The sequence below is a fragment of the Dendrobates tinctorius genome, unplaced genomic scaffold, assembly GCF_039654945.1.
Source record: "Dendrobates tinctorius isolate UK_male_01 unplaced genomic scaffold, ASM3965494v1 ptg000211l, whole genome shotgun sequence".
NCBI lineage: Eukaryota > Metazoa > Chordata > Amphibia > Anura > Dendrobatidae > Dendrobates > Dendrobates tinctorius.
Genome location: NW_027361878.1, coordinates 4,560,611 through 4,572,881, shown reverse-complemented (window position 1 = coordinate 4,572,881; position 12,271 = coordinate 4,560,611). Strand labels below are relative to the sequence as shown.

The 12,271-nt window shown below is 37.2% G+C and overlaps 1 protein-coding gene across 1 annotated transcript in view; it reads left to right on the top strand.

Annotated features, from left to right (window-relative positions):
* Positions 1 to 12,271, top strand: part of LOC141058132 (uncharacterized) — a 125,836-nt gene that overhangs the window by 55,497 nt on the left and 58,068 nt on the right. Inside the window, 12 exon segments of the mRNA XM_073554291.1 lie at positions 84 to 249; positions 621 to 871; positions 1,099 to 1,282; positions 1,395 to 1,590; positions 2,899 to 3,083; positions 3,420 to 3,489; positions 10,150 to 10,250; positions 10,572 to 10,603; positions 11,244 to 11,421; positions 11,505 to 11,539; positions 12,008 to 12,077; positions 12,224 to 12,261. Of these exon segments, the coding sequence (XP_073410392.1) occupies positions 84 to 249; positions 621 to 871; positions 1,099 to 1,282; positions 1,395 to 1,590; positions 2,899 to 3,083; positions 3,420 to 3,489; positions 10,150 to 10,250; positions 10,572 to 10,603; positions 11,244 to 11,421; positions 11,505 to 11,539; positions 12,008 to 12,077; positions 12,224 to 12,261 (1,506 nt within the window).

Genomic DNA, 12,271 nt, shown 5'->3' with positions numbered 1-12,271 from the left:
CACCATTTTGTATTTATTTGACCTAATTGGATGTAACAGAACTATTCTAATTTTTCTGTTTCATTGTATTTTACATTATCTAGATTAATGAATCAGTGACTTTGAATGAATGTACAAAGGCCATATGCCGTGGAAATAATGTTGTTACCCTTGAGTCAGAGACTTGTCCGGATCCAAATTCACAGTCCTGTGCTAATGGATTCCCCCCGCAGAAAAGCAAAGATGGATGCTGTTCATATGAATGCGATTGTGAGTTTTACAAAATGCTCATTTTACATTCAAATATTAATAATGATAAGAAAAATTCATAAGACGCTGTTTACACTCGCAATCTAGGCTCTTTGAAGGGAACCATAATTGCAATGTTAGATCTGCTTCTAAATTATTTTTTCTAATAACCTAAAATCAAAATAGCAAAAGACTCAATGAAAGCCCCAAAATGCCTTATTACTGCCTGGTGAGAGGAGGTTAAGGTAAACTATTATTAATGAGGTTAGGCATCCAAAGCCAATTAGAGATTATATTATGTTTTACTTTAAATAAAGATCTGAGATTTTTTTTATTAGACATAAATATTCAATGATCTAAATCTGATTTCTCACTTTTTTGACTTCCATTAGGTGTGTGCAGTGGATGGGGTGACCCTCATTACATCACCTTTGATGGCACCTATTACACTTTCCTGGACAAATGTACATATGTTCTTGTGCAGCAGATTACTCCCAAATACGAAAACTTCCGGGTCCTTGTTGACAACTACTTCTGTGATGCTGAAGATGGTTTGTCCTGTCCACAATCTATCTTGATTTACTACAAATCTGCTGAAATTGTTTTGACACGTATGATGTACCAAGGAAAGATGCAAAACAGGGTAAGAAAACAATTCGCAAGTCCTGATTCAAGCTTTCCTACACCAACAATTAGCCATGCCAACTTCCAAAATCTCCATATCCATATGGCCTTTGAATTATTATATGTACTATAAGCTATATTGGTTTCTTATTCTCTGATGATGACCATTTTGTCTATTTTATTTCATTGTGACTACATTGACTGTTATCTATTTGCCGCTTAACAATTTCCAACCATTGTCTACAGATTAGATGGAATAATGACTGGGTAACTCCAGGGTTCACCACTGATGGCATTACTATATCTAGTGCTGGCATTAACATGAATGTGGAGATCCCAGAAATTGGTGCATTCATCTCATTCAGTGGAATGATCTTTGTTATTAAACTGCCATTCAGTAAATTTGGCTACAACACTGAAGGACAGTGTGGTACGTGATATTTCAGATACTTTTAAGATTTTTTTAGCTTTAGATATATGTATCACCAAAAAACCAGCAGGCATGAACATTAACATATATTTCACGTTTTTTTCCAACTTAGGTACTTGCTCGAACAACAGCACCGAAGACTGCAGATTGCCAGGTGGTAAGATAGTGGAAGATTGCTCCCTGATGGCTAAAGACTGGAAGGTCAATGTAACAGGCCAGCCAAACTGTGATTCAACGCCAACAACTTCACCACCTACTCCACCTCCAACATGCCCACCATCAGCAGTTTGTGACATCATCTTAAGCGAGTAAGTTGGAATATAATTGCTCAATCCATTTCAGATCATACTGTACATGTATAATAAAAAATAAAAATAAAAAATAATGCTGTTTTTACGTTTCTTTAATCTTTCCGGATAGTTATGAAAAATCCTTTTTTTTTTCATAAATATCAATACACTGGTTGACAGGTAGAGACTGGTATTACCACTTAAAGGATAAAAATAACTTTAATTTTTTGATAAATCAACAGTACCCATGAATCTAACCATTATTGTATTATATCTCATCAGAGAATTTTGCTTCTTTCTCCTCATGGGACTGAGCTTTCACTTTTAGTTCATGGGTAATTTCTGTATTCGGTAAAGACAACAGCAGAAGAAGAAATTCTGATGCAAGTTCTCCTGACAGTTGCACTTTGAGCAAAATGACTGAGCTGCAATGCTAATGTACATAATGGCTTACATACACACATACAGAACATTTGGTCAAAGAGAAGGTGGGGGCAGGTTGAAAACGGATTGTCTGCTGCGCTGTCACAGATAGATAATGGCGGAGCGCAGGCTGGAGCAGATTCCAGTGTTAGATATAGACGCGGACGGGGTGTTCAAGTATGTACTGATCCATGGCAACGTGATGGAAGAGTTGTACAAGTAGAAGGACATCATGGCCGTGCAGTTCACGCTGATATCTATGACACGGCAGCTTCAGAGACCGAGAAAGATTGAGTCTATGAATGTGAGTGTCTAGAAGGAGGCAGAATTTACAACAACAGCAGCAGCAGGAAAATCCACATTTATGTTTACTCATTGAGTTTTGGCTGATCCAAACACGCATCGACCATGGAATTAATAAAATTGAAATCTCCAGAAAATGAAGTGACCTAGTCAGATGAAGGATACTAAATCCAGGAGCACACCGCGACTTGTCACTTATCACACATGTACTGAGGAGCTGTTTCTACAACCGTTGCTCACAAGGGAGCAGCGTTGTATTAAATAACCAGCCAGAAGGAAAAATTAATTGTCCCCAGGGGACAGTGACAAGGTCCGGTGTGAGGATCGCATGTGCCAGAGTACTAGGTGTAAGTGTCATTTATCAGAAAATACATCATACCAAGGTTGTACTTTTCTTTTATTGCTTCACTGCCTGCAATCAACACAGCGTTGTAACCATCCCAGTAGTGACTGTCACCTTGTGTGTAAAGCATAGCGTCCCTTGTTAATGGTACCTCCATGTCTGATTTTTGCCATTGTGAAATCTTATGTAAATAAATAGTATAATACTAGTTTCTAGTAATATACATATAATATATGTATTTTTTTCTAATTTTAAAGGGTCTTTGCTGATTGTCACAAAATTATTGATCCAAATCACTACCATGAAGCATGTGCCTTTGATGCCTGTCGTATGCGCAATACCTCTGAGCAAATAGTGTGTTCCAGTTTGGAAGTTTATGCCTCTTTGTGCGTTGCCAATGGTATTTGTGTGGACTGGAGAGACAAGACTAAAGGACATTGTCGTAAGTGTTTTTCAGTTTTTTTTTTATTTTAATTTAAAAGATTTGAAACCACAGGGGAAAAACTATAAGAATCAGTTTAAAGGGAAACATTTTTAGTCATTGCCCTACCGATGAGATTGTAGTTTTATTTGTTTTCCCTTATTATAATGTCTTATCAACTGAATTGGTTTCGAGCACTAATTTCAGGAGTCGTTGTTTGCACTGGTATATACTGTATCTCCTTCATTGTGTCTTTGGTTACTTATAATACTTCTAGCATTTCATATAATTAGCAATGTCAGTTGTTGTACCCTGTAAAGATTATTATCTAATTTGCTCTTTTTTTCTGAAATGTAGCATACGATTGCCCTGCTGGAAAGGTGTACAACCCTTGTGGACCAATGCATGTCCAGACCTGTGAAAACAAGTAAGAATTCTTTAAAGCAAAAAAAATCTCCATATATTATTTCTGAAAATATGATATTAAAATGGATTCATTTGATATGTAAATGAGTTAAGATTTTAGGGATTAACTCATCACTTACCATCTTCTGACTACATATCTGAATCATTAAAGGCAATCTTCTGGTTGAAAACCTCCCTCTATTAAAGAGATGATCCGGGCCTTTAAAATTGATGGTGTATTATTTGGATATGTGATCAAAGTCTGATCGGTGGGGGTACGACACCCAGCACCCTCACCGATTGGCTCTTTACGGTGTCTGTGGCAGCTACATCAACCGCATAGTAGTCGCTGGTGGGTACTGTTAATTAAACAGGGGACAGATTTGCATTATCCGGTAGTGGACAATGTTCTGTCAACGGAGCTGTGCTAAGCAATTCCAGCAGCCACCAACATTGGGAACAGCTGATCGGTTGAGGTACGCGGTGTCATACCCCCACCGATCAGAAAATGCTGACCTATCCTAAGGACAGGCCATTAATGCTCAACTTCCTTTAAATAAATATATCTCCCCCTTGCTTCACAATGTATGACTGGATACAACTTCCCTTAGCCATAACTGCAGTAGCGGCAATAAATAGATCTCCATGTTAGATTCAATGTGTAAATTATATTATCTTCATGGAACATTCCCTTTAAGACTGAAAGGAATAATTAACAATTAGTAATATATGACACATATGTACATTTATATTCTTACTCTCATTGCAGATATGTTCAGAACTCTGAGAATGATAAAACTGAAGGCTGTTTCTGTCCTGAAGGAGCCATGTTGTTCAACTCTGTCACCAATGTCTGCGTTAAGGACTGCAGTATGTATCTACATATGCAATCACTGAAATATTTATTAAAAATTATTGGAAAAAAACTATTTTTAAATAATCCAGATGTATTCATTAATGCATTTTCTGAAGGTATACGTTGTGAGTGAATTAAACTAAAGTTACAAATGTATTTTTCTAGCTCATATTGTGCTTATAGGTCAGTGTTCCCCAACTCCGGTCCTCAGGAGCCACCAATGGGTCATGATTTCAGGATTTCCTTAGTATTGCCCAGGTGATGGAATTCATGCCCATGCAGACTGTAATTATCACCTGTGCAATACTAAGGAAATCCTGAAAACATGACCCGTTGGTGGCTCCTGAAAACAGGAATCGGGGAACACTGATATAGGTAGTCATAGAGCACAAAGACTTGGCGAGGAGAGTAAAATATTGAAAAGTACAGTATATCTCAATATCTCAAATAAGGAAAAAGGTAGAGCACTAATTACATTTCCAAAATATATTTTTATATACTTGACTGCAGAGGTATCAGGCGGCCAAACATAATTCCTCATAATCTTAAAAATGCCTGGTTATAGCTGGAATTTTGTGTTCTGAATGTTAATATATGGAGTCCACCTAAAGCCCCAACTACACAAACTATTGAAGTATATACTCTTGTTAAAAACTGAAAATAATTGCAGCATATCTCTACATATACTCTTAACATTTTTTAACAGCTGAACGTCAAAAAATGCCGTAGATCACTACATACTGTTTTTGCCAGTTTTCTATATCTTATACTATTTCATTGGTGAAGAAGCGATTTTCTTTATATATGAAAATAAAAGTATTGCATATATTATTGTAATAAACATTTCGATTTTCTAAAACAGTTCCAACAGAAGTCTGTGTGCACAATGAGAACACGTACAAAGTAAGTGCAAAAAGCGAAACTTTTAACATCTGAAATGAAAGAAGAAAATCATAGTTGGACAAAAATAAATGATTCTGTTTTTTTTTTCCTTTTTATAGCTTGGAACTAAAATTCCACAAGATGAAAATGTATGCGAGCAATGTTCTTGTACACATGAGATAGATCCAGAGACCTCACTATACAAAGTCTCATGTCAACCCATAATATGCAAAACGGAGTGTGAACCGGTCAGTATCAAAAATACAAATGTCCTTATCTATTCACAACTTATTTTACATGGGCATTATAGTTAAATGTATTTTATATTTGCCAATTATTTTGCATCTTTTAGGGAACGATACTTGTAGATTCTGAAGATGAGTGCTGTGGCAAATGTATACCTGATACTTGTGAAATGAAAGGCAAAGACAACTCCACAATCATTATGAAGGTATTCTACATCATAAATACTCCAAAACTAATGTCAGCTGTCTAATATGGACTTTATAAGGTTGGAAAACATTGAGACACAGCACCTTTTTTTTCATAATGTGTCTGGTAATACCAGTTGACTCTATTTAGGTAAAATTGTGAATATTAGACATAATCAATTGACAAGACAAGAATGATGCTATTTTTTGCCTAATTGCGGACAACGTCAAGAGTCCTTTACATTTTTTTGGGGTAGAATTGTTGACACCATTTTGTATTAATTTGACCTAATTGGATGTTACAGAACTATTTTAATTTTTCTGTTTAATTGTATTTTATATTATCTAGATTAATGAATCAGTGACTTTGAATGATTGTACAAAGGCCATATGCCGTGGAAATAATGTTGTTACCCTTGAGTCAGAGACTTGTCCGGATACAAATACACTGTCCTGTGCTAATGGATTCCCCCCTCAGAAAAGCAAAGATGGATGCTGTTCATATGAATGCGATTGTGAGTTTTACAAAATGCTCATTTTACATTCAAGTAATAATAATGATAAGAAAAATTCATAAGACGCTGTTTACACTCGCAATCTAGGCTCTTTGAAGGGAACCATAATTGCAATGTTAGATCTGCTTTCAAATTATTTTTTCTAATAATCTAAAATCAAAATAGCCAAAGACTCAATGAAAGCCCAAAATACCTTATTACTGCCAGGTGAGAGGAGGTTAAGGTAAACTATTATTAATGAGGTTAAGCATCCAAAGCCAATTAGATTGTGTTATGTTTTACTTTAAATAAAGATCTGAGATTTATTTTATTATACATAAATGTTCAATGATCTAAATCTGATTTAATTCTTTTTTGACTTCCATTAGGTGTGTGCAGCGGATGGGGTGACCCTCATTACATCACCTTTGATGGCACCTATTACACTTTCCTGGACAATTGTACATATGTTCTTGTGCAGCAGATTACTCCCAAATATGAAAACTTCCGGGTCCTTATTGACAACTACTTCTGTGATGCTGAAGATGGTTTATCCTGTCCACAATCTATCTTGATTTACTACAAATCTGCTGAAATTGTTTTGACACGTATGATGTACCAAGGAATAATGCAAAACAGGGTAAGAAAACAAGTCGCAAGTCCTGATTCATACTCTCCTGCACCACCAATTAACAATGCCAACTTCCAAAATCTCCATATCCATATGGACTTTGAATTATTATTATTATTATTATTATTATTATTGTAGCTTTATTGGTTTTTTATTGTAAGATTATGATCTTTTGTCTATTTTATTTCATTGTGACTACATTGACTGTTATCTATTTGCCGCTTAACAATTTCCAACCATTGTCTACAGATTAGATGGAATAATGACTGGGTAAATCCAGGGTTCACCACTGATGGCATTACTATATCTACTGCTGGCATTAACATGAATGTGGAGATCCCAGAAATTGGTGCATTCATCTCATTCAGTGGAATGATCTTTGTTATCAAACTGCCATTCAGTAAATTTGGCTACAACACTGAAGGACAGTGTGGTACGTGACATTTAAGATACTTTTAAGATTTTTTTAGCTTTATATATCTCCAGAAAACGGCAGGCATGAACATTAAAATATATATTTCATGTTTTGTTCCAACTTAGGTACTTGCTCGAACAACACCACCGAAGACTGCAGATTGCCAGATGGCAAGATAGTGGAAGATTGCTCCCTGATGGCTGACAAATGGAAGGTTAATGTACCAGGCAAGCCATACTGTTATTCAACACCAACACCTTCACCACCTACTCCACCTCCAACATGCCCACCATCAGAAGTTTGTGATATCATCTTAAGCGAGTAAGTTGAAATGTAATTGTTCAGTACATTTCATATCATACTGTATATACTGTATATATATATATATATATATATAATAAAAATAATGCTCTTTTTGCATTTCTTCAAACTTTCCGGGTAGGTACAGTATGAAAAATACATTTTTTTTCATAAACTTCAATACTCTTGTCCACAGGTAGAGACTGGTATTACCACTTAAAGAATAAACATAATTTTAATTTTTATTTCATAAATCAAGAGTACCCGTGAATCTATCCATTCTTGTATTATATATCATCAGATAATTTTGCTTCTTTCACCTCATGGGACTGATCTTGCACTCTTAGTTCATGGGTAAATTCTGTATTCAGTAAAGACAAATGCAGAAGCAGAAATTCTGCTGCAAGTTCTCCTGACAGTTGCACTGTAAACAAAATGCCTGAGCTGCAATGCTAGTGTATATAATGGCTTATATACTATAACACATTTTGACAAAGGAAAGGTGGGTGCGGGTTGGTAGCGGATTGACAGCTGCGCTGTCCCGAACAGACAATGGTAGAGTGCAGGCAGGAGCGGATTCCAGTGTTAGATAACCACGTGATATTCAAGTACGTACTGATCCGGGTCAACATGACAGAAGGGTTATTACACTAGTAGAAGGACATCGTGGCTGAGCGCACTTCGCTGATATCTATGATGGCAGGGCAGCTTCAGAGATTGAGAAAGTTTGGGTCTATGAATGTTAGTGTCTGGCAGGAGGCAGAATTTACAACAGAAGCAGCAGGAAAATCCACATTTATGGCTACTCATTGGGTTTTGGCTGGGTCAAACATGCATCGACCATGGAATTAATAAAATGCAAATATTCTGACTATGAAGTGACCTGGTCAAATGAAGGATACTAAATCCAGGAGCACACCGTGACTTGTCACTTATCACACATGTACTGATGAACTGTTTCTACAACCCTTGCTCACAAGTGATGAATGTTGTATTAAATAACCAGTCAGACAGATAAATTAATTGTCCCCAGGGGACTGTGACCAGGTCCGGTGTGAGGATCATATGTGCCAGTGTACTGGGTGATTGTGTCATTTATCAGAAAATACATCACACCAAGCTTGTACTTTTCTTTTATTGCTTCACTGCCTGCAGCCGATACAGAGTTGTAACCACCCCAGTAATGAATGTCGCCTTGTGTGTATTGCATAGAGTCCCTTGTTTCTGGTACCTCCATTCCTCATTTTTGCTCTTGCGGAATCGTTTCTAAATAAATACTATAATACTGGTATCTAGTAATACACATATAACAATATATTTATTTTCTTCTAATTTTAAAGGGTCTTTGCTGATTGTCACAAAATTATTAATCCAAATTACTACTATGAAGCATGTGCCTTTGATGCCTGTCATATGCGAAATACCTCTGAGCAAGTAATGTGTTCCAGTTTGGAAGTTTATGCCTCTTTGTGCATTGCCAATGGTATTTGTGTGGACTGGAGAGACAAGACTAAAGGACATTGTCGTAAGTGTTTTTAATTTTTTTTTAAATTTTATATGATTTTCAACCACAGGGAAAGATCTATGAAAATCAGTTTAAAGCAAAACATTTTTAGCCATTGCCCTACCGATGAGATTGTACTTTTATTTGCTTTTCCCTTATTATAGTGTCTTATCAACTGAATTGGTTTCGAGCACCAATTTCATGAGTCTTTCTTTGCATTGGTATATACTGTATCTCCTTCATTGTGTCTTTGCTTACTTATAATACTTATTTCATTTCATATAATTGGCAATGTCAGCTGTTGAATGTTAAAGATTATGATCTAATTTGCCCTTTTTTATCTGAAATGTAGCATACAATTGCGCTGCTGGAATGGAGTACAACCCTTGTGGACCAATGTATGTCCAGACCTGTGCCAACAAGTAAGAATTCTTTAAAGCAAAAAAAATTCCATATATTATTTATGCAAATATGAAATTAAAACTGATTCATTTGATATGTAAATGAGTTAAGATTTTGTGGATTGACCCATCACATACCATCTTCTGAGTACATATGTGAGTCATTGAGGGCAATCCCCTGATTGAAAACCTCCCTCTACTAAAGAGATGGTCTGTGCCTTTAAAATTGATGGCCTATTATTTGGATATGTCATCCATTTCTGGGGCACGACACCCAGTACCCACACCAATTGGCTGTTCCTGGTGTGGGCGTCAGTTACATTAACCGTTTAGTACTCACGGCTTGGTACTGCATGTCTGCTTCTTATTTAATTAAACAGGGGACAGATATGCATTTTCTGGTGGTGGCCATCATTCTGTTAACGGAGCTGTGCTGAGCAATTCCGGCTGTCACTGAGAGTGGGAACAGCTGATTGGTTGGGGTACCGGGTGTCATACCCCTACCAATCAGAAATTGATGACCTAAGGACAGGCCATAAGTGCTGAAGTCCCTTTAACTACATTTATCTTCCCCTTGCTTCACACTGTATGACCGGACACAACTTCCCTTAGCAATAACTGTAGTAGCTGCAATGAATAGATCTCCATGTTTGATTCAATGTGTAAATTATATTATCTTCATGGGACATCCCCTTTACGACTGAGGACTGATTAACATTTAGTAATATATGAAACATATGTACATTTTTATTCTTACCGTCATTGCAGAGAAGTTCAGAACTCTAAGAATGACCAAACTGAAGGCTGTTTCTGTCCTGAAGGATCCATGCGGTTCAACGCTTACACCGATGTCTGCGTTAAGGACTGCAGTATGTATCTACATATACAATCAAATAAATGTTTATAAAAAATTATTAGAAAAAAAAACAATGTTTAAATAATCCAGATCTATTCATTAATGCATATTTTGATGATATATGTTGTGAGTGAATTAAACTAAAACTAGAAATGTACTTTTGTAGCTCATATTGTGCATATAGGTAGTCATAGAGCACAAAGATTTGGCTAGGAGAGTAAAATATTGAAAAGTACAGTATATCTTAGATGGGAAAAAGGGTAAAGCACTAATTATATTTACAAAAAAATATTTTTGATGGCAAAAAATAAACGTGATTTCTTTTTTCTTCCAGCTTGCGCTACTTTTGAAGGAAAGGTTGCAAACGTGAGTGCCAGAGAATCGTTTTATAAACTGAAATGACAAAGAAACTATGCTATAACAAAGACAGTAAAAAAATAGCAGCTAAAGCAGAAAGGAAGCCCAGATGGCCTGCCCAGAATAGTCAAAAAGGAGTTCAAATTAAAGGCGAGAGGGAGTCTCATCTTCTTTAGAAGTCAAAATTGCAATGTGCTTGTAAAAACAACTTTGCAATTTACCATTTATACATTTTCTTAATTCTCAAGAACAGAAGGTTATTAAATGCTATAGTTTGCCTTTTGTTGGGTAGGATACTGGCCACTGCTGTTGTCAGTGGTGACCAGACGTCTAGGCAAGGAGTGCAGTGCTATAGAGTTTGTAAGCACTGCTCTGCTCTGAAGCTAGCCACACTTGGTCAGCTTGAGCACCCCTCTGCACCTCTGCTGCTCCAGTGGAAAAGCCTCCTCTGCTTGCAGCTCAGACCAGCGGTGCAACCATGCCATTGATCCAAGCTGTTATTCATCATGAGCACTTTGCCTGCCTAACAAGCATGAAGCTTTGTAGGCTGGGAAGCTTCATACTCCCGAAGAACGATAATGGAAAAGCACTTTTAAGCTATAAACTTTTACATCACATAAAAACAATTCCTGTATTTCCATGTTCACAGCCTGGAGAGACCTGGACAAGCCAGTGCATGCAATGTACATGTGAAAAGGACTCTCTTACTGTCCAGTGTGAGCCATTGACATGTCCTCCATTAGTTGAGTTATCTTGTGAGAAAGATGGATTTATCACCAAGAAGATACCAGATCCCAATCAGCCATGTTGCATGATTAATGAATGCAGTAAGTAAAATACTCTTAACATTTCTTGACAGCTGAATGATTTCTTCATATGGCATTGGACTCAGCCATCTCTCTGTCTATAGTATGTAATGTCAGCTACTGCACAAAGATGGCCGGGGTCACACTAGCGTAGAATACGGATGAGTGCTATGCGATAAATCATCGCATAGCACTCCGACCACTGTTAATCTATGGGGCAGCTCACAACACTGTTTTTTTTCTCGGCCAAATTTAGCGTGAGACTGAAATCATAGCATGCTGTAATTGTCACCCAGACTCGGCCGAGTCTCAGCTCACTCACTCCCATATCATTCTATGGGTGCGAGTGATACAGCGCACATCACTTGGATATCATCCGATTGCTGGGCAATACGCGCTGACCCCTGCAATGGAGGAGATGGAGAAATTAGTTTCTCTGCTTAGTCCACAGCTGTGCTCCGATCCTCTCTGTGCGATAGGCTCGGAGCACAGTCGCATGACACTCGGCTCCCGCTCGCAGCAGAGTAGAAGCCGAGGGTCATTAGCATATCGCATCCAATGCCCTCGCATTGGATGCCATAAGCTAGTGTGACCCCAGCCGAAGGAGAAGTGTCCGATTGGATTTGAGATTGCCGTCGAGCTGTTAGCAGATGATTGCTGCCCATCATATAACTGCAGTAAGTGCCATAGATCACGACATAATGTTTTTGCCAGGTTTCTATATCTTATAATGTTTCGTTGGTGAAGAACCTCTTTTCTTTATATATTGATATAAATGTATTGCATATTTTATTCTAATAAACGTTTCAATCTTCTAAAACAGTTATCTCGAAGTGTGAATACCAGAACAACACGTACGAAGTAAGTGAAA